Source organism: Macaca nemestrina, chromosome 1, assembly GCF_043159975.1.
Source record: "Macaca nemestrina isolate mMacNem1 chromosome 1, mMacNem.hap1, whole genome shotgun sequence".
Taxonomy (NCBI): Eukaryota; Metazoa; Chordata; class Mammalia; order Primates; family Cercopithecidae; genus Macaca; species Macaca nemestrina.
Window position 1 is genome coordinate 34705361 of NC_092125.1, and position 23190 is coordinate 34728550.

General features: G+C 40.6%; 1 protein-coding gene across 4 annotated transcripts in view; it reads right to left on the reverse strand.

The window, feature by feature from the left end:
* Window positions 1–23190, reverse strand: part of LOC105484476 (astrotactin 1) — a 382581-nt gene that overhangs the window by 131388 nt on the left and 228003 nt on the right. For all 4 annotated transcript variants that reach the window (XM_071076083.1, XM_071076081.1, XM_011746132.2 and 1 more), the window contains exons 14-16: window positions 22583–22710; window positions 14614–14718; window positions 12518–12706 (exon numbers count right to left, since the gene is read on the reverse strand). In XM_071076083.1, the coding sequence (XP_070932184.1) occupies window positions 12518–12706; window positions 14614–14718; window positions 22583–22710 (422 nt within the window). The remainder of the gene's footprint in view (window positions 1–12517; window positions 12707–14613; window positions 14719–22582; window positions 22711–23190) is intronic.

Below are 23190 nucleotides of genomic sequence, written 5' to 3' on the forward strand. Positions count from 1 at the left end.
AATGGATCTAACCCAGGTCCTAATAATTAATTCTAGTCTCACCTTGTGTTTAATCAGTTGGTTTTTATGTCCAGCTTGTTCTTTTAATGCCAAATTCCCAGACATCACATTATCTATCCCCCAACCCCAACCTAACCTCACACACACAAAGCAGCAAACATGGAGATATGAAAGGAGGGATGAGCAGCTGGAACAAGACCGCCTTCAGCATGATAAAAGGGTGAGCTGCTGCCAGGAGGTTGGAGGGGAGGGTGTTTGGGGAGATGCTCTCTTAAGCGACATGCTATCATTTCTGGGAAATAGAAGAAGAAGAGAAAAAATATGGCATTCACTCATTTATTAAAAAAATATTAACTGTCTGCCTGCTAGATGCTGTACATTGTAAAATGCATTGCAGGAGATGGGGTAGGAGTAGGAAGAGAATTCAGAGATTTGTGAACATGGCCCCAACCTTTCAACAATTGTTGACCCTCTTATGCCTCAGAGAATATAAAAGTGTTTCTCTAAAGCAGGATTGTTCATTGAAATCAGGACAATAAATAAGCCTAACAAAAACACAAAACTACTAATGGTATCTCTCAGCCCCCATTTGCACTTCTGTTGAAACTGGGTTGTTAATGGAGCTGGAGTCCCCCCTGTGAGGAACCAGAGGTATCTGCACCTGCATTTGTATGCAGCCCGTGGAACCGGCCTGTGCAGACTTTGTGTCATAGGTCACAGGGAAGCTGACACAGCTGGGCACTTTTATTTTTCCCACCTTTGGAGGATGTGCCTGACAGCTCCTTTGCACTTAAAAGGGAGTAACCCCCAGGCTGCTTATCAAAAAGCTTCCCCAGGGAGGCTGAGACGGGAGGATCCTGAGGCCAGGACTTTGAGGCCAGCCTGGGAGTCTTTTCTACAGACAGCACATTCTTACAGTGTCCACTCCAGTCCCCACTGCCAAAAAAAAAATTCTCACATGGGTGGGAGAAGTGGTATTTGTTTCCTGGTCTTTTCCAATAAAACTGGCTACAACAAGGTCTGAATATGGTTGGCAAAGGAGGTGATCCTGATCCTGATTTTTGGAATGGAGATTTGACCCTTCTGTTGCACTAACCGCAAGTTAGTAGGTGATTTGTGACTTCTGCAATATACATATGTGTTGTACAAAGGGTGAATTTTACCCAGGGCAAGTTTTACTAACATCTCTTTTAAATTTTTATCAGTTGCTATTTTGTTCAAAAATAGGGAGACGAGTTTCAAATTTCATTCAAATAACGCTAATAATAGTAATGTAGTAATAATCAGTCCCAATGCACTGAACACTTAAAAAATACTAGACATTGTGCTTTATGTATAATTATATCCAATCCTGGTACAACCTTTTAATATAAGTATTGCTAACCCTATTTTACAGACATGGAAACTGAGGCTCACAGCCATTAAGTAAACTTCTCAAGAACCATATCTAAAAAAAAATTTGAAGCAATTCTGTGTAATAATAAATCCTTGCTACAGACAACTACATTCAACTACTTCCATTGCCATATCAACCGAGTTAACCTGTTTAACCTTGAGTCAGGCAGTATTAAATGGTTGCATTCCCTTATCAGAAGTAGAAATCATTTGCTGAGTTTATAGAGTCACAGAACATTAGAACTAGAAGAAACTCTAAGTATAATCTAATTTCATTATTATATAGATAAGAAAATTATTTTGAAGAGGGTTAATAATTTACTCTAGGTCAGCTGGCTGGCTACTGGCTCAATTGAAACAAAAAACCCAGTTCTCCCAGATCCCAATCCAGTACTCTTTCCCTCAACATGTTGTCTGAGAGTAGGATGGGCAATACAGCAGGCCCCCATAATCATCAGGTTTGTTTTCTGCCACTTCAGCTAATTATAGTCAACTCAGTGCAGAAATAAGTAAGGTGAGACATTTTGAGATAGAGAAACCACATTCATCTAACTTTTATTACAGTATAATTATCTTATTTTATTATCAGTTATGGTTGTTAATCTCCTACCGATTTATAAATTAAACTTTGTCATAGGTATGTAGGCACAGGAAAAAAAAAAAAAACCTAGTATATGTAGGGTTCAGTACTATTCAAGGTTCCAGGCATCCATTGGGGGTCTTGGAAAAGATTCCCTGCAAATAAAGGGGACTACTGTATAGACATTTTATTGCTTAGGACATGAGGTACTCACCCCAAAAGATGTGAAAACCCCAATGATGTCAAGTTCAGATTCTCACATCTGATGTAGAATCTTCCCTTCCCTTACCCTTTATCTTGTGATTTTTTTTTTTTTCCTTAACACATTTCCTGCAGAGATAATTAGTGGTGGATTGGAGCCTATAACTTAATCAAGATAATATGCCTGGTAAATATATGTCTTGTACTATTTAGCCTCTAGCCATATGCTTACTTCTCCTGGGTCTGTATTTCCATGGCCAGCCCAGTTGCACATTGAGCTACATGTTGGATAAAAGAAAATGCGCTAAACAAATTGGCCCCAGTTTAGCTTGGCCATAAATAGAGTTTCTTCTCTACATACCCCATCCGGGGATCTACGCTTCTCTCTTTTCCACAGTCATGTTGGTTATCATTCTGATAGTTAGCAATTATTTCCTATAGGTCCTACATTATTCTAGGAGCTATGGGAATTCAGAAAACAATTGTAAGGGTTTTGCATTTGCTATTTCATCTGCCTGGATTGTTCTGCTTCCCATCTTTGCATGACCAGCTCCTTATCTTTCAAGTCTCAGCTCAAAATCACCGTCACTGAGGCTTTCTCTGTGCTGGCCATCTGGATTTACTCCAGTCCTCCAGTCAACCTCTGGTACGTCAACTGGCTTCAGTTTCCTCAAAGCATCTATGAGTATCCGAAATTATTGCTTTCATTTATTTATTACTTGACATTTCTCTTTCTTCTCACTAGGATATGAGCTCCAGAAAAGCAGGAAAAGTTTCTGCATCATTCATTATCATAGCTCCAGAGCCTAGTCCAATGACTAGTAGAGAAGGTGTTAAATAAATAAATGAACAGCCCATTCCAGGAAGCAATCAATCAAGTTCTGAAGGCAAAGTTTACATATCTGGAGTAGTTGGGAATAGTCCAGAATATGATAAAATTAACTACTAAATTGTATGGTAGAGACAATATGTTACTATTGTCAGGCTCATAATTATATGAAAGGAGCTTTCATCAGCACTAGAATTTTCCCATCAACCAAAATACTATCCAGGTTAGGATGCAAAACTCTTCAAAAACTTTCTAGAGGAAAAAATGAGGGCCTCATTTGAACACTGCTTTTAGCAACCTAGACAGAGATTTCCTGAGATAGTAAGATTAGGACAATGTTGCCTAGAGTAGTACAAAGCTATTAAATAAAAAAGTCAGCTTATTGCCTTTAATACTGATTTTTGGTATGTTTCCAATTCCTTTCAGTGCCTGAGGGCTTTAGATAGTTCAATTCTTCAATTCTGCACACAAACTATTTTCTGCACACAAGCCTAGTGATCAATGGCCTAATCAAAGAAAAGCCTTGGTCCAAAGTGAAAACCACTCAGGATAGTCCTCCTCTGTGGAGTTAACATCAGGGCATAACCCTGGAGACCACCGTGCCATGGCTCCAGTGTCGAAGTTTCTGTATTAGACAGGATGAAAAAAGACAGTAAGAGAACCCACTGCCTGCAGGTCTTCAAGAAAAATATATAGACTTGCTATACAAAATGTGGTCTTGGAACTAACAGCTTTGGCATCATCTGGGAGCTTGTCAGAAACGCAGAATTTCAGGACCCACCCAGACTTACTGAATTAGAATCTCCATTTTAACAAGATCTTAGGTGATACATATGCGTATTACATTTTAAGAAGCACTGTTGGATAAGAGACAAAAACTATTCCAACAACTGTGTCGTCATTATGGATCATGGCCAAAATAAATCCCACAACACTCAAAAATACAAAAAACTAAGAGTTAATGGCAGTGGATCACCATGAAATCTACCTAGGGTTGATTTCTGTTTCTGTGGTGGGTTTACCTTTGACCAGTTTCCTGGCTTCAGTTGTTTCTTATTCTACCGCATTTTGTTCACAAACTTTTCTACTTTGATCTGTTTTTGTGCAATTGGCAGGCTAAAAGGCAAGAAGCGATTCCCAGTCCATCTCAGTAGGTAAAGGCATTCTTTGTTTTGTTTGTTTTTTGAGAAGGAGTCTCCCTCTGTCACCCAGGTTGGAGTACAGTGGCGCAATCTCCGCTCACTGTAAGCTCCGCCTCCCGGGTTGATGCCATTCTCCTGCCTCAGTCTCCCGAGTAGCTGGGACTACAGGCACCTGGCACCATGCCCAGCTAATTTTTTTTGTATTTTTTAGTAGAGACGGGGTTTCACCATGTTAACCAGGATGGTCTCGATCTTCAGACTTCGTGATCTGCCCGCCTCAGCCTCCCAGAATGCTGGGATTACAGGCGTCAGCCACCGTGCCTGGCCAAGGCATTCTTTTAAATCCTGACTGTATTACTTACTATTTCTGTGACCACATGCACATTATTTAAGCTCTCATTATTATTATTTCCTAATCTATAAAATGGGGAGGGTAAGACTTAAATGATATGTATGTTTGAAGGTTAAATGAAAAAGGCGATATAACATGCTTAGCAAAGTGCCTGCTCAAAGTAAGTGCTCAAAAAGAGAAAAAAAAAAGGTAGCTATTTGGTAATATTATTCTTAGTAACTTTCTCCCTCAACCTACATATCTAGTTTACTCTGGACTCATTGCATCAGAGCCGAGGGACTTGGAGACTCAAATTAAATCCTCACACATATGTTTAGGAAAGCTTTAGAGTGTCTTCAGGAGGCTCTGTCTATGACACCAGTGGGCTTCGCTGTGGCAGCACCTTCATCAGGCCTGTCTGCCTATGAATGTCATTGAACAGCTGCCTTCTCTAAATCCCCTCTCTGCTCACTACAGGTCTTTGCATGTAGCAGGCCCTCAGCAAACATTTGTTGAATGAATGAATGAATTAATCATTTAGAGAAAATAACTATATGCCATAATTGCTTTGCTACTTGAGTGCTAACTTTGTTGTTATAAATGTATAAAGAAAGATCCTTTGGAGCTAGTTTGCAACTTTGGGGTTGTAAAACGTAAAGCCTTTTAGAAATTTGTTATGACTCCTCATTGGATTTCTATAAATTTGTGTCATTTTTATGACACATGTTACAATGAAGCAAGTTAGCCTAAGAACTACGTCAGCCTCAAATACACAAGGACAGGTCTAGGCTGACCAGCATTCACAGAGCAGGAGTAGAAGGCATTGCTGATTCGGCTGTTGTTTTTGGTTCAGCCAAAGCAGAGGTCTGTTTACTATCTTGGGAGAGGAACCAATTTAGTCTTCCTGGGCTTTATCCACATACAAACGTGGAAGACATGGCATCTTGTCTGCTGGAAATACAATGCCATGTAGCTGGTTTACTCCTTTCTTTGACTCTGATTTACCACTGCTTAGAGCCTGAGCATCACATTAGAGAATGAACTAAGCTTGTGCCTCAGAGGGAGAGCAAGTCATTCTTCTCAGCTTTCCCGATGGGAAGGAAGAAACTGGCCAGAAAAAAAAGATGGATTATGTAGAAAAAATGTGGATTACAAACGAGAAGGTGCAGTGGAATGGAAGAGCTTGCTTATTACAATTTGTCCACCCAGATAACCCCACTGATATGCACCAAAAGCAATAGCAAGAAAAGGTGATGGCAAAAGTCAGATCTAAAGCAACAATGAAAGTGATATTGGAAAAGGAAGGGAAGAAAGACCCAAGGAAATCCACTCCTGAATGAAGTATAAAGAAAAGAAAAAGAAAAAATATGTACCGTGCTTAGTGCATCAGGTGAGGTACAATTAAACCCCTGAAAGTTCTAATTTAAAATAGGTTTCCTTTTTTCTTGGTTATTTCTCTGGGATATACAGATCTATATCTCTTTACTGGTTTCTCATGAAGTAAGAAAATATAAAGGATCCATTCCTTTAACAAAATGTGGATGTTAATTACATGCCAGGCACTGTGTCAGGGATGAAGACTCAAAGATTAATAAGACGTGGTCATATCATTTTGTAATTCCTCCCAGACTTCAGTCCAAAGCTCAGCTTTCTGCAGATAAAAAAGTATGTTTTCCTTTGTTATCAGTTACCTCACTGATACAGTTAACTCAGGATAACATAAACTTTCAGAATATACTTTTCAATCTTTTAAAAGAGTTTTATTATAACAGTGGCAGATGCTTGTGGGAAAAGCAATTTGGAAGTTTTTAGTCCAAAAAATAAAAGTCCCTCATCCATATCTCTAATCTTGGAGCAAACAGATAATTTATTTTGAGATTATATGTTCATGTTTCTCTATAAATATGCATATTTGTATGTATGTGTATATTATATAAATATACACACAAACTCATATACATATATAACATACATTATATATAAATATATATTTTTTGAGAAAAAGGATAACATAATTAAATATATATGTATTTATAATTTTACAGAAAGACCAGACCCTAGTATATCTATTCTTCTAAAGCTTGCTTTGTTCACTTCCATTGGCTAGGAATAGACTATCTTTGGGTGGATAGACAATAAACTGGTAGCAGTGGTTGCCTGATTGCCTCTAGGGAGTGGAACTGGATTACTGGGAAATAAGAGTGGGAAGAAGATTTACTTTTCATTTTATTCTGTTTTCTGCATTTTGATTACTTTAAATAAATAAACTTTTGAAATTTAAAAAAAAAGAGAAATATGGTAAATACTGTCAAGTCTATTATTATGGAAGACAGTCGTGCAGGGAAATGACAATCCAGGGAAATGTGGAGAGTGCTGCCAAAGGATGCATATGAAGAGCTGTGAGAGCATAAAATAGGCAGCAGAGAACCCTGTCTGAGTGTCAGGGGAGGCTTGGTGGGAGTGATGTTGGAGCTAGCTCTTGAAGAGTGGGAAGGAGGAGATGGTAGAATGGAGGGCGGGTTAGATAGATTGAGAATCACATGCCCCAAGTCTTGGAAGTGTGAAAAACCTTGATGCCCTCTTTCAAACTAGGGAAATCTTAGTCCTGGACCCATGATGGGGCCTGACATTTGGCAGGATATTATTTAATTATTTAAGGTCTAGCAATTTATAGAACTTTAGGAGGTGAAAGAAAAATGCAAGCAAGAAACATAAACCATAGCCAGGAAGACTAATGTGTTGATCCTCAGGGCCTGGAAAGAGAGATAGATGCCCCCAGGAATTACGCAACAGAACAGACACAAAGGGACAAGAGAGTTTCAAGTGGAGGACAAGAGAAGCATTCAAGAGAGAAAATTTCTGAGTAAGACAGAGTAGTGGTGGAGACTTCAGAGAGCAAATCTGTGACCTTGGATTGACGCAGGAAGGAAGTCTCTAGGGACCTAAACTGTGCAGAGGCAAATGAAAAGGTTTAGGATTGACAGAAGATAACCTTATGTCATCAGAGTGGAGGGTACTCGGGGTAGGTAGCAGTCAGTGATGCAATGGCTGGAGAGGTGAGAGGGGGTGGTAGGCTGAAAAACGGCTCCCACAGTCCTAATCTCTAGAACCTGTGAATGGCAGAGGAGAGTTTACAAATGTCATTGAATTAAAGATCTTGAAATGGGGAGATTATCTTGGATTATCTGGGTGGGCCTAAAGCAATCAAAAGGGTGTTTATAAAAGGGATGCAGGAGGAGTCAAAGTCATAGAGAAGGCTATGTGGCTCAGAGACTGGAGTGATGCACTTTAAAGACGGGGAAGAGGCCGCACACTAAGGAATGCAGGTGGCCTCTAGAAGCTGTAAAGGACAAGGCAAGAGATTCTTTCCTAGAGCTCCCAGAAAGAACAAGCCCTGGTGGTGCCTTGAATTTAGTCCAGCGAAACTGAGTTTGGACTTCTGGCCCCCAGAACTCTAAGAAACATAAATATGTGCTTTTTTAAGTCACCAAGTTTGTGGTAATTTGTTGCAGCAGCCACAGAAAACTAATATAGGGAGTGCAGTCAATTGTTCGTGCTGAGAAGGCAGAAAGGAGTTACTGAAGGGTTTCAAGCTGAGGAGTGATGTCATTAAATAGCATTTAAAAATAACAGGCCAGGCACAGGGGCTCACACCAGCAATCCCAGCACTTTGGGAGGCCGAGGCAGGCGGATCACGAGGTCAGGAGATCAAGACCATCTGGCTAACACGGTGAAGCTCCATCTCTACTAAAAATACAAAAATTTAACCAGGCATGGTGGCAGGTGCCTGTAGTCCCAGCTACTCGGGAGGCTGAGGCAGGAGAATGGCATCAACCCAGGAGGCGGAGCTTGCAGTGAGCCAGGATCGCACCATTGCACTCCAGCCTGGGCAACAGAGCAAGGCTCTGTCTTAAAAAAAAAAAAAAAAAAAAAAAAAGGTAACAGACGGTGAACTGTAGAATGTAGAATGGAGTGGAGTGGCAGGAAACTGAAGAGGAAGAGATACATGACGAGGTGATTGCAATAGTTTTTGAGAACCTTGAAGAAACGGAGAATGGGAGATGCTGTTGAAGACATACTTAGGTGGTGAAAAGGACTTTGTAATGGTTTAATGTGGAGAGTAAAGAGGAGGATCAAGAGGGAATCCTCACTCTACGCTGTGACCCATCAATGGAGTTCACAAATCTACCACAGTGTAGTACTTATGGGGAAGAGAAAGCATCCATCATTGAGGTGCCTGGAGAATTTCCAGGTAGAAATGCTAAACACTCAAGAGCAAACGAGGTTTCGAGCCTCAGAAAAAAGGAGAGAATTAGGAGCGCCAATGGAGGTGGCTGCAAAAGGACAGTGCCCAACAATAGGAGGGAGAGACTCACTAAGCACAAAACCCCATGAAATGACCAAGATGCATATGGTTTCTTTAGAGGGATATGCACACACACAAAAAAAAAGAGAAATAAAGGCCAAAGATTTATGGAGAGAATCTGCACAGAATTACATCTGGGGCATCAAGGAAAAGAGGATTTTCAAGAAAGCTGCCCTGGTCAAGAGGGACACAGTCTTCTGCTGAGATACATGGGATGGTCACAGGATTGACATCAGGGAATCTCCAATTAAGAAGCCCTAGGGTAGATTTCCTTCTCCCAGCGTTGTTTTTGTAGAGCAAAATAGCTGAAAGTGATAATTGGAAGAGTGAACTGGAGGTGAGGAAGTAGAGAAAAGAGGTATAAACTACCCTTGTAAGAAATGAGGTGCCAATACATTGAAAAGAAACAGCGGTAAAGAGGAGTGCGTGTTTATAAAAGGATTATTTTTTAGGAAGATACAAGGTTGCAGAAGAGAGAGTTCAGTGACTGAAGAGGTTGTAAAGATTAAAAAGGAGGAAGGTAATGAAGGAGTGAGGTCTAGAGGAAGCAGGGAGGGATGGGTGCCAGCACGCAGGTGGAGAAGTTAGTCTGGAGAGGAAGAACCTCCCGACATTTTCTGTGGCATGTGGGCAAAGAACGATGGGAGAAGATAGGAGTAAGGTTAGACATGGGGACGGGAGGTTGAAAATTTCATTTCTGAAATGTTTTACTTGCTCTGTAAAAACAAATTAAGACAGAAGCCAGGTGCAGTGGCTCATGCCTATAATCCCAGCACTTTGGGAGGCTGGAGGTCGGGAGTTCAAGACCAGCCTGACCAACATGGAGAAACCCCGACTCTACTAAAAATACAAAAATTAGCTGGGCTTGGTGGTGTATGCCTGTAATCCCAGCTAGAGGCAGGAGAATCGCTTGAACCCGGGAGGCAGAGGTTGCGGGTGAGCCGAGATCGCACCATTGCACTCCAGCCTGAACAACAAGAGCGAAACTCTGTCTTGAAAAAAAAAAAAAAAAATTAAGACAGGCTTCATCAGACTTATCTTGAGCAAGATGAGCCTCAACGTTGGTATGGCAAACCACATAGTGTTAGCATGACAAATAAGTGCCTGTTGAATGGGAGGCTGCCTTCCGAAGATCTGGCCCAAAACACCCATCTCTGAATTTTCCTCAGTCAGGCATAACTAAAGCAAGTTACATATCTGCAATAAAACCCACATGGAAGTCACCACCTCAGGGGGGCTTTTACACCATTACTACCACCATCACCACTGTCAGTGACAACAAAGCAACAGCAACAGCAAACACCTTGAGTGCTTACCATGTGCTTGGCTCTGTGGTTCTGTGGCTCTGAGATTTAAAGTTGCATAAGGCAAAAAACCTACTCATGAGAATTCTATGACTTTGTAGAGAGAAGAGGAGACTTTTATCCGAATACCTAACCTGAGAACACATCCCATGTAAAGGAAGATTCATAAGGATTCCTAAACTGTCGGGGCTGGAGAATTAGAGAGGGCATTACAGATGCGGTCCAGATAAATGATTGACTAAAGCAATATCACCCGGATGACTCCAGACTTCCATCCTTAAGTCCTGTGCTTTTTCCATTTCACTTCACCCTGGTAAAGTTCCTTTCCTATTCAATCCATACATAATTTTAGGTATCTGGTCATAAGTATAGAAATAAGAAACAGAGAAACTCATTTTACTAGAAGGGTTTTCAAGTCAGAGCAGGCAATAACATGTAATCAAAGGACTCAAGCCCAAAAATAGTGTCCCTTGCATGTCACAGAAGATATAGCCCTCGCAGCACACTTGTCACTCCTAGGGTAAAGTTTCGTTCAGTATCAGCCCTCTCAGAGAGCAGGACAGAAGAATATCTCCCTTTGTCTTACGCACATATCATTCTTTATCAGTGACATTCCCTCGTGCAGCATTTTGGAATAAAAGGAAATGGATGCCAAAAGAGGAGAAATATATTTAAAGAACCAGACTAAAGAACAAAACACATAAACCCTATAACTTAGAAGTAAGTTTTAGGAATGAAGGTGGTAGATAGAGATTGACGTAGACCTACTAAAATGTTTGAATGTCTTTTAAGATTAGTAACAAGCAAGGAGCTTAATATAGACCATATTTCAGAGAACCAAAGTCAACACTTAGACTGTGGCAAAACTAGCTCCTGAGCAGCAAGAGAGGATTGCAATCAAGAAGAATAGGGCATAATGCCAAGGCCGTGGACAGAATTCCCTCTTGGATTCAGTATTTAACCTTAAGGACATTGCATTGCTTGGGAGAGAGGCAAGGTCTAGAACCAGGAGCTCTTGGTAGGGTCAGACTCTTATCTCCCAGAAATCTGAGACCCTGGCAATCCTTGAACCACTGGCAAACAGAAATAGAAGAGGATTCAGCCCTCTGGTTCAGTCCTCAGGCTCTGGCATGAAAACATAAGAAAGCTTTGCCAGCTGGAACTGGTAGTATCTACAGTTGCTTATATTACATTGCTCTCTTGGCAAATTGGAATCAGAACAATGTTAAGATCCTGAAGTTTGAAGAGATAGCAGAAGCCTGTGGTTGTGTTTCTGAGTTTACAGGAACCAAGGCTTGAGGGGAATGAATGACTGCAGCCACTGTAGCCCAGACACAAATCTCTTGTTTCTTCTGGGAGAAAGTGCCCAGCCAGAGGAGAGACCATCATAGCTCTGCTACCTCTTGAGCAAGGGAAAGCAGGAATTTGTGTGGAGCTCAGAGAACCAAGAGCACCTCAGTCAGAGACATACTTGCCCCTGTGGCAGCCCTGCTGACAGTAGAGGTCCCTTGTCTCAGAAGAGCCCTGCCTTGGTCATTGAGTCTTAAGATGACCCATTTCTTGAGTTTTTATTGGGCTAATTCATCACTTGCCCTTTAGCAAGTCCCATATCCACAACTTGGCCTCATCAGAATGCCATGTGGATAAACTCAAGAGAAATTCCATGAATGGCAATTTTAAAGCAGTCTTGGTTGATCAGATACAAATATACTGGCCACTATGTCTGCTATACCAGAGAGTGAATCAAGAAGGTATAAAAAAATTCCAATTTCTTATACTTACTTGAACTGAATACTAACTTGCTGTCAAGACAGTAGACAAAGATTTGTTTGTGAGGCTGTTATTCAGAGCTATATAAACGCTTGGCCAATAGAGATTCCCTCATAACACAAATCAGTCGGAAAAATGAGCCTACGCAGAGGGCAGGATGAAGCAAGAAGGGGTTTACTATGTATGTAGCTGCTATAAAGGGATTCCAGGCAGAGTTGGGTGTGACTCCTGGAGACTGAATCATGCTCTCTGCTACTTCTCTCTTACTTTATACGAGCAGTCTGATACTTTGTCCTCCCTAGGGTAGCAAAATGGATGGTGGCTGGCAAGAATCTTTCGAGGACTCTCTCTGTGATAACTAACATAGTAAGCCTACAGTTTTGACCCCATTCTGCATCTAAAATTCCCTAAACACTTTGATTTTGAGATTTGGTTTTTGCAACCAAACCTTGGAAATGTTAAAGATGGGCACAGAGCATTGTGGGAAAATCTGAGTAAGACCCGTTATTACAGACTCCTTAAAATCGGTCTTATAGATTGTATGCAGGCAGCCGGTACTGACATGAGGTATGGAATTTGCCAACAAGCATGCCACTCACCTTTACTGATGTCTTCATACTCCAGCCAGAGTCGCCGCTGGACCTGCTTGTTTGGGTACCAGATAGAACAGGACTCCTCAAAGCCGTAGACAGCTTCCTGGATGTAATGGTTGCCGAACTGGTCCAACAATGCCACAAAATCTGCACGAGATGTAGCCCCATCCAGCGAGTGGAGAGCATTGCTGAGGGCTATGGAGAGGCATCACCCAAGGGTAAGAATGAGGGCTCACACTTTGTGTATACAGATTCCCAGGCAATTCAGTCCCAAACATGGAAGTGCCTGTGTGGCTCAAAGTGATGTGGGAGAGCTAGCTAGAAGTGTCTGGTGAGTATTTCCATTTAGCTAAATCAGACATTTCGGTTCCTAAGTGAGTATCTTTTAAGCCAGTTGGTTGTATTAACTCTGTGCCAAGTTAAGCAAAACGTTGCCAAACCTCTACTCCTGCCCTCTTTAAATCAATGTTTTTTCTTTTTTTAATCACAGGTCATGACATTAAATCAATTTAGTGAGTTCAAATAATAGCATTTGAAAAAAGCAGAAACAATTAGCATAGTCTAAAATAGAAACACAAATACCAGTCAAGAACATTTCACATCATGAAGATAAAGTATCGCTTCATGAAACTTCTGTTGTGTGCATGTGGGAGTATGTGTACGCACAAGGTCACGATACAAAATGTGTTCTAACTGTGGGTAGTGATCAAAAAAGGCAATTGCAAAATACTGCCTTCAGACGTAGACATGGGCAATGAGAAGACAATGACAGAAGAAAGGAAAGAAAAGTCACTAATACATGCCTATTTTATTGCAAAAATTCTAAAATAAAAGGACTGGGAAATGACAAATGGAAAAGAAAACTTGTTAGCCTCCTCTCCCCCAACCCTGCAGGCAAATCTTGGATTTGCTGTCTCTCTTTAAGAGAATTACTATATATCTGTCTGAAAGATGGCCTATGGTAAATCTTCCAAATCCAATACCTTTTGGATCTGGCTAGCTTTTAATGATCTCCTCTTCTACATACCTGTCTCCCATGAAGGCAAAGTCAAGTCTAGCTCAGCTTGAGACTTCAAGTGGTGAGATCCACATCACAGTGACACCATTGTGTGACTTTGAATGGCATGTGGCAACAGCGATATTTGTTGTTAACTCCTGACATGCACAGCATCTGTGCTGGGTGCACACTGACTATGGAAATGGAGTAAAATCTCTAATGTATTTTCCTAGAATGAAAAGTAGCTTAGTTCTTTCTAGATGTGCTGCACCAGAAGAGTTTCTGTCAGTAAGGTCCCCATCCCAATCACTTCTTGCCAAGAACTCTTTTGTGTTAAAAGAGAAAAAGTTCTGAGTCCCCTGTGTCCTATGAAAATGTGCTATATCCTTAATGCATTATCTTTATGCACAAAACTTTACCCTTTGTGAGTTTCTGTCTCACTTAACTTCATAACTTCTCTATTTGTCCTCTACCATTTATCTTCCTCCCATTGGCCTTAAGGCTCTACCTCCCTATTGCTGACTCTAAAACCCTAAGTAAGTTTGGAACTCACTACTCCTTAACTTACTAACTATACAGAGCGAGCTAATATCTATTTCTCTCTCTCTCTCTCTCTTTCTCTCTCTCTCAATCCCTCAGTCTCTTCATTTCACTCACTTGCTGTTTAGGAGTATTAGGCTGATTTCTGGTTTTCCTTCCCCGCTCTTTCTTGCTCTCTTTTTTTAGTTCATTGTATGGAGTCTCTAAATTACGTTCTTTGCATTTGGAATGCTTAATTCTGTCAATTTGTAAAAAGTCTGCTTTTATGTATCCTCTCCACATACTGGATGAGCCCAGGAAAAATTATACCTTCATTGGCTCCGGTCTTGCCCTTTCCTTCTCTTCTGTAGTCCAAGATAACATGTGCAATGTAATCTCTACTTAGAAAAGAATCCGATTCTAGCCATCTGCTCTTTTGGATAAATCTGAGTAAATAGCTCTCACACCTCATGTAGTAGCTACATTTTAGGCTGCATCTTCGACAATGGGACCAAAGGCTTCTCCCCTTGGAAAGGACTTCTAAGTTCCAGAGAAGGTGGGCAGGATAGGCCGCAGCAGTGCTCACCCTGAGAGATGGCCACTTGGTTGAGTTTGATGTGGTACATCACAGACCGGACCTTCCAGTGCTGCAGCACAGGGTACCCAGACACTTCACTGAAGTTCACCATCCCTAAGGACAGAAGAGATGTAAGCTCAGTTCTGAGACTGATTCATAAGTCCCAAATCAAAAAACATGACCCACCTCTATGAGGAGAAGTGTTGTAATTGTGAGAAAATGATTAAATGTTCTTTGATGAAGAGGATTTCTGGAACCATAGTAACAACAGCTATCATTTATTAAACCCTTACTCCATGCCAGGCATTTTGCTAAGCACTTTGCATACATATATTAAGCCATTTGATCCTTGTGGGACAGTTGTTATTATTTGAATTTTTTAAATGAGAAAATTGAGGCTCTAAGGCTGGCTATGTTACTGCAGTAGGTGGTTTCAGAATGATAGTCACTTTTATACGCAATAACTTCTTGTTCTCAAAACCTGACTAGCCTCTCTCTGGCTACCTGGCAAATAGACTTTTTGGTGCCCAGTCATTTCGTCTGTAAAGTGAGAGGCTTAACTGAGATGACCTCTTGCTTCCTTTTCAATTCTGATTCCTACCAGCTGTATGATTTGGGGCCATGCAACTCATTTGTTTGCATTTTGATATCTGAAAAATGGGGATAATGGTATTCATCCAATCTACTTTATAGGCAGGTTGTGAGAACAATACAATTATGGGCATAAAAGTATACTTTGAAAAAAGATAAGGTCCCTAAGACACCAGGTAAGCCAGGATGGGGCTCCAGATGAGTCTGAGGCCAGGCGGCAGTTCTTACTCATTCTGGTATAATATCCCCATAGCAAATTTATATTAAACCCTAGGCTTACTGTAATACACCCGATTTTTACTCTTTTTAATGGTTGCAGTAATTGACTCAGCTCACATACCTGATAACATTGATTTTTCTGTCTCGTTTAACTGATTTGTGTTCAGTATTTAAGTTTTAATTACTCTCAGGCTGATAATGCTTATTTCTTCTTTACCAGAAGGAACAGTATCAGGGTGACTAAATCATTAAGTGGCAGGAACAGCCAAATATTGAGTGCCATCTCTGTGTCAGACATTGTGATAGCCATGTGTTGTCTCATTTCTACTAATGGAAAAACTGAGGCTCTGAGAAGTTAAGTTAGTTGTCCAAAGTCACTCTCAATAAACACAACCTTACAGCCTCTTAGTGATGTTATTAATGGGCTGTTCTTCCTTGAGTACCTTGAAGGAAGAACGTCACCCTGTTTGAATTCTAGCTATTACTATAAATATAAATGCTACCGAAACAAAATAATTAGGTCATAGGAAAAAAAGTTGCCTTGCTAGGTTTAGAAAACCAATTTTAGCTTTATTTCTATGCTTAATCTTTGCTATATGTGTAAGTTATAAGAATATATACACACTTGCATATGTGTGTACATATTTATATATATACAAATATAAGAGCAATATATAGTACATTTATATATATTATGCATAGAATGTGTGGTGTGTGTGCATATTTAAAATATAATGGCAATAATACATATGTAGTGAATTATCCTGCTATTTTGACCCATGTTTCTTTCAGGCTAAATCAACTAATTTAATACTTAAACTGGATGAAGAGTCAGTAGGATTAATTAGCTGCTTGTCAACCCTGATCAAATTAGGTGAGTAACTGCCAAATTTTCATTTCTGTGTGAATTATATGGGAATAATTTTTGGTAAGGCAAAAAGAAAACAGGTCAGGAAACGTGCTTAGTGAATCAATTGCTTAAATTTTATCTTAGGCAATCAAAGGTAAGCTACCTGAAACTAAGAGAAGGTTTTTAGTATTCTTTTCTTTCAAATATTCTTTTAGGGCATTAATCTTTGTGACTACCAACAGTCATACTACTACATACTTTGACTTTTAACTTTCACGTTAACTTCAGAAGCATACAAATGGAATTCTAACTTTACAAGTTTAAGACTTCAGTCACATGCTTTAAAGGTACATTTTATGAGAGCATAAGATGTGCATGATATGTAGAACTATTTAATATAACAAGTATTGTCTAATTAGGTCAGCTCAACGGCTTTGCTTTTAGTTTGAAAAGTTTATTTATAAAAAAAATAACAAGTCCACTAAATAAAAATTTTTCAAATTATTAGGCAAAGCCACCTTTAATTGAATTATTTCATAGGGGAAAAAGAAACAGGAAAGAAATCACAAAGCCTGAGCTCTAAGGTTGGCTGTGATGCTGCAGTAGGTAGTTTCAAAATGACCGTCACTTTCATACCCGTAACTTCTTGTTCTCACAACCTAACTATCCTCTCTGGCTACCTGGCCCAGGGATCTTTCTGTTCCCAGTTGTTTCATCTGTAAGGTGAGAGTTTTAGGTGAGATGATCTCTTGCTTTCTTTTCAGTTTGGATTCCTACCAGTTGTGTGACTTTGGGGAGGCCACTCATTTACTTGTGTTTTCATGTATGAAAAGTGTAAATAATAGTATTCATCCTATCTACCTTACAGGCAGGTTGTGAGAACAAAATAAAATTATGGGCATAAAAGTTCTTTGAGAAAGCTGGGCGCGGTGGCTCACGCCCATAATCCCAGCACTTTGGGAGGCTGAAGCGGGCAGATCACTTGAGGTCAAGAGTTTGGGACCAGGCTGGCCAACATGGTGAAATCCCATCTCTACTAAAAAAAAAAGAAAAAAGAAAAATAGCTGGGTATGGTAGTGCGTGCCTGGTGCATGCCTGTAGTCCCAGCTACTAGGGAGGCTGAGGCAGAAGAACTGCTTGAACCCAGGGGCCGGAGGTTGTAGTGGGCCAGGCTCACGCTATTGCACTCCAGCCTGGGTGACAAAGTGGAACTCTGTCTCAAAAAAAAAAAAAAAAGTTCTTTGAGAAAAGAGAAAGTATCATACACATACATGGCCTCCATAATTTTATCATGATCACCCTCCTTACCTCTCTCTCATCATACCTAACTGCGTAAACTTGGCATTTCTTAATTAGTGTTTTTGTTAAAACTTCCTGGGCTTTTTAGTCCAGAACAACAGAGGGAAGATAAAATAAAGAAACAAGCACAGATGTTGGGTGGGGAAGAGGGGTAGGGTGTTCCATATCCACAAAGAATGAGCCAAACAACTGAACTCCATTACTTAGTTGATCAACATTTCTCCTGGATGCATTTATGCCACACCATAGTCAGGGAACAGTTACATAACTGTTCATGCTTAGAAGTGTTTTTCCATGCCTACTTACAGATAATAATTCTGTTAGTTAAAACGAAAGGGGTATTTTAAAATATATATTTTCTAGGTGAGCCATATGACATACTTTCTCAAGGTGCCCTTGACAGGCAGTCAGTGTCATGCGCGTACGTGTGAAGAGACCACCAAACAGGCTTTGTGTGAGCAATACAGCTTTTTAATCACCTGGGTGCAGGCGGGCTGAGTCCGAAAAGAGAGTCAGCGAAGGGAGATAAGGGTGGGGCCGTTTTATAGCATTTGGGTAGGTAAAGGAAAATCAAAGGGGGGTTGTTCTCTGGCGGGCAGGAGTAGTAGTCACAAGGTGCTCAGTGGGGGAGCTTTTTGAGCCAGGGTGAGCCAGGCACAAGATAATGTCATCGCTTAAGGCAAGAACCGGCCATTTTCACTTCTTTTGTGGTGGAATGTCATCAGTTAAGGCGGGGCAGGGCATTGTCACTTCTTTTGTGATTCTTCATTTACTTCAGGCCATCTGGGCCTATACGTGCAAGTCACAGGGGATGCGATGGCTTGGCTTGGGCTCAGAGGTCTGACAGTCAGGTTCAATTTTTTTAAAAATTTTATTATTTTGGGACACATTTCTGCTGGATGACTATTTTTCAAGCAATATCTCTGACTATGTTTTCTCAAGAAAAAAACACTAATTTTTCCTACCTATTCTTGAAAGAAGAAGAACTGAAAAGACTTTACCGGCAATATTCAAAGCAAGAAAAAGAAAGAATAAGGAAGAAAGGAAGAAAGGCAGGAAGGCAGGAAGGGAGGGAGGGAGGGAAGACACTAGCTTTTTCTTGTTATTTTTTCTGAAATGTCAGGGATATATGTATATTGCCCCAAAGTTCTAAAGCCAAGAGTCCATCCCCTTTGGATGAACTTTAAAAAATTCTAAAGAGCCCAGAGGTCCAAACCTTCACATAGATTTGATGACTGTGGCACCCAACAGGCCTATGAATGCAGCCAGCAGCCTCCTCTACCTCCTCTGGACTTCCTTCCCTTTCTCAGCTGAAAGACTGAATACACAAATGGACAACGGCCAGATTATATATAAAAATAGAACTCTGATTCACAATCCTCAGCAACCAGCTCAGAAAACCAACCCGTTATCTAGAGTAACCAGCCTAGGAAGTCAGTCTACTATCTGTAAGTCAGACTGATAGGAAATCAGACCACTATCCATAACAAACAGCCCAAGAAGTCAAAAAATAACTGCTATAACAATTGACACCAAACAACCCAGACTTGATGAGTAGCTGACAACTTCCCTGTTTTTTTCCCAGTTCCACTTAAGTCCAAACAGAGAAAGTACAATATGCACCCCTAACCAACCACATAGGATGCTCACTTCTAGTTAAGCCACCTACAACTTTCTCAACCGACAGCCTCCAATATGGGCATACTTGAAGACTTTCCTATTTTTCTCTCTAAAGCTTTTCCACTCCTCTGCCTGTCTTTGAGTCTCTGCCAAAATACAAGTGATGACGGCTATAGCAAGCCTCCAAATAAATAGCCTTTGCCTGTTCTTGTTTGCTTGGTCTTTGTTTATTTCCATACAACATGTAACACCAAAAAGTCCTGTTATTTTGATGAAGAGGGAAGCCAGCAGCAAGATAAGACATGTAGTTCAGTATTTTCCAGTGTGTTCTTCAAACTGATAATTCTACAAGATAGAAATAGGTGTTATGTGTGAAAATGACTCTCTAGTTAAATGGACTTGGGAATTGCTGGCTTAAAGTGAAAAGGATTTCTTTACTGCAGGGCTTCTAGGAAACTTCTCTAATGTTGAGGTGTTGTGTATTGCTGAGAGGAGGATACTCTTTCCAAACATATTTGAAGGCAGAACCCATTTATGAATGGAGCTATGACTTTTCATAAGAAAAACAACAAATAAAAAAACACACTTGGAAATGCTGATATAGAAGATTCTTAAGATCACTTTAGCTCTAAAATTCTCTAAACTAAATTTACGGGAATTATGACCTATAATAGTAGATAGAGTGAAATGATATAAGATTCCCTGTATAAGTCTAGGAAAGACACAATTAAAATGTTCCCAGAACTAGAGTTAACATGGGGAAGATTTGGCCAAATATCTCTTTAATAGATTCTTCTAGTTATTCTGGGCTTTAAAATAAACCCATTCCCTGCTTACATCAAAGGAAATATGTGATCTTGGCTTAACTGGTACCACTTCTTAACAAAAATAGGTTAAAAACAAACACAAGGTAGAAAAGTAGCCAGGTCAAGATTCCCATACATTTAGCTTAGAGGATTTTAGAGTTAAAGTGATCTGAAGCTTAAATTTGACTGCCTCGGGACCATCAAAATAAGTGTCCTGTCTGGGCATCCTTCTATTCCTTTTACCGTCAATGGGCCAAATTAGGAGAGGACCAATGGCATGTGGAGGAAGAAGTTTCTATCGTGAATGAGGACCAGGTTTAGATCTTTCCTTGTTCCCACAGATGGGGAGTCAACCACATGTTTTCCTGATATTTTTCAGCTCTATCCATGCTCTCCTCCCCAAAAGCTTCAGGTAACATCCAGGACTTTTTCTGGCTATCTCATAACTGAAGTAAAATCTCCTCCCTCTACCATAAGTTATATTGTGAGAGAGGTGTCCTGCAGATCTTTAAGCAGAGCCATGTATCTTTTTACCAGTGTGTCACCTATGCTATTTGTATGTGCCACCTCACACGTCTTCAAGGCATTTTACATACACATGTGGAATGTGTCTGCCGAAATGGTTTGGCAAAAAGGAAACTAGATTCCTTAATGCCAGAGATGCAGGCTTTAGAGATATGTCCAGAAGTTGCAATTTAATTTCTTCAGATGTGTGTATGTGTGCATGTGCATGTGTGCATGTAGTATTTCATAGGGTCACTGATTTTGAAGGATTTATTCTTGGTCCAGAATATATCTAATTGTTTTTTCTCTTGCTCTTTCTTTTCTATAGGGTAGATACTACTTCATAGTTTTCATACTATTTTCTTTCTTCCTTTAAATATTTATTTATTCAACACACATAGATCTCATTATGGGTCAGGAACTGTTCTAAAAACTTTACAAATATGAATTTATTTATTCCTCATATCAATACTGTGAGGAAGAGAGTATTAGAATGCCCATTTTTACAGGTTAAAGAAATTGAGGGACAAAGAAGTTAAGTAATGTGTCCAGATCATGCAGCCAGTGACGAGCTAAGCCTTGCTGACCCGCTCCAGAGCCGAGGCTGTTAAACACTATGCTATATTATATCAGACAGACCTACATTGCATCCCATTCAGGTCTAAACTCACATTTTTAACATAGCTTGATGCCTGGAAGAGACCTACCCTTAGCTGAACTCATTCTTTAGAAAAGGAAGAAAAAAGGAGAGAAAGGTGTGAAAGGAAAATATCTTGGGCCCCCCAAATCACTAAGCTAAAGGGAAAAGTCAACCCGGGAACTGCTTAGGGCAAACCTGCCTCTCATTCTATTCAAAGTCACTCCTCTGCTCACTGAGATAAATGCATATCTGATTTGCCTCCTTTGGAGAGGCTAAGAGAGGCTAACCAGAAACTCAAAAGAATGCAATCATTTGTTTCTCACCTATCTGTGACCTGGAAGCCCCCTCACCTCTTAGAGTCTTCCTGCCTTTGCTTCCAGTTGTCCCACCTTTCCAGACCAAACCAATGTACTTCGTATATATATATTGATTGATGTCTCATGTCTCCCTAAAGTGCATAAAACCAAGCTGTGTCCCAACCACCTTGGGCACATTGTCAGGACGTCCTGAGGCTGTGTCACAGGTGCACGTCCTCAAGCTTGGCAAAATAAACTTTCTAAATTAACTGAGACCTGTCTCAGACTTTCTGGGTCTACAGAGGTATAGAATAAGGAAGACAGAATGAATAGGGAGAAGAGTAACAGAGAAACATACAAAGCAATCAGTGGAATTGAGCTCATGTCTAGTTTTCTAGCAAGTGTTGCCAAATCTCAGTCAGCTGCCTCTCATTAATCCATGGGACACCTTGAAGTCTCTTCCTTGGCCCAGGAGGTGCCAGCTGGGGGTCTTCAGAGGCACAGGCAAGCATACCCAGAGATTCCTGCCTCTTCTAATTAATCTGTGTGTTTGTTCCATAATGAGTCTGAAGGAAAAATACTGCTGGGCTCAAAACAGTACTGAGGGGCAGGCATTATTATCCCCATCTTATGATGGTGGACCATGAGGCCACATGAGACTCTATTGTCTAATGGCACACAGCTTGAAAGTAGCAGAGATGCAAACCCAGGGTCATGTGACAACAAAACTGTCATTTTCTATTTCCTCATGATGGCCGGTAAATACTTGCCAGGAAACCCAACAGTAGCAATGATGGATATTTAGGTGAGAGTAGCAATCTAGCTTCTCTCTCTGCCTCTGTGACCTGGTCACTTCCTCTACTCCCCCAAGAACTCCAAGCAACTATTATCTTATTTGTTTTCAATGCATCTCTGTGAAACTAACAAGAAAATACACTATTAGGACCACTTTGCAGGAGATTATATGATAATATCAACAATTTTATTGAAAAATAATCCTAACAGCATTCAGTTTTATGGCTGAGCTTTTATTGTGTATCAAGGAAATCACTGGCTTAGAAACCAAAATAAGTGAGGTCAAATCTTAATTTTATGAAACTGCAGGAAGCTGCCTGTTTGTGCCAGTTGAGTAAGGTTGAGAAGGCACACTCACCAGTCAGGAAGTCAGGGTCAGGGGTGGGCTCCGAGATCTCCTCTAGGCATTGATTCTCCAGGGGGACAGTGGCCACCACAAGACCATCTGGCAGTTGCTGGTCTAAACCACGAGCAAAGTTGTTTTGCCTAGAAACAGGGTAGACCTTCATTTCTTAGTGTTCAGGTGAACCTGACTCCTTACTGAGCATTTTTGTTTTTTTTTGTTTTTGTTTTTGTTTTGAGATGGAGTTTTGCTCTTGTGGCCCAGGCTGGAGTGCAATGGCATGATCTTGGCTCACGGCAACCTCCACCTCCCAGGTTCAAGCAATTCTCCTGCCTCAGCCTTCCAAGTAGCTGTGATTATAGGCATATGCCACCATGCCCTGCTAATTTCAACCCACAATGTAAGTGCAGTGGCACAATCATAGCTCACTACAGCCTTGACCTCCTGGGCACAGGTAATCCTCCCACCTCAGCCTCCTAGGTAACTGAAACTACAGGCATGTGCCACCACACCTGGCTAATATTTTGTATTTTTTGTAGAGATAGGGTTTCACCATGTTGCCCAGACTGGTCTCAAACTCCTGAGCTCAAGCGAACCACCCACCACCTTGGCCTCCCAAAGTC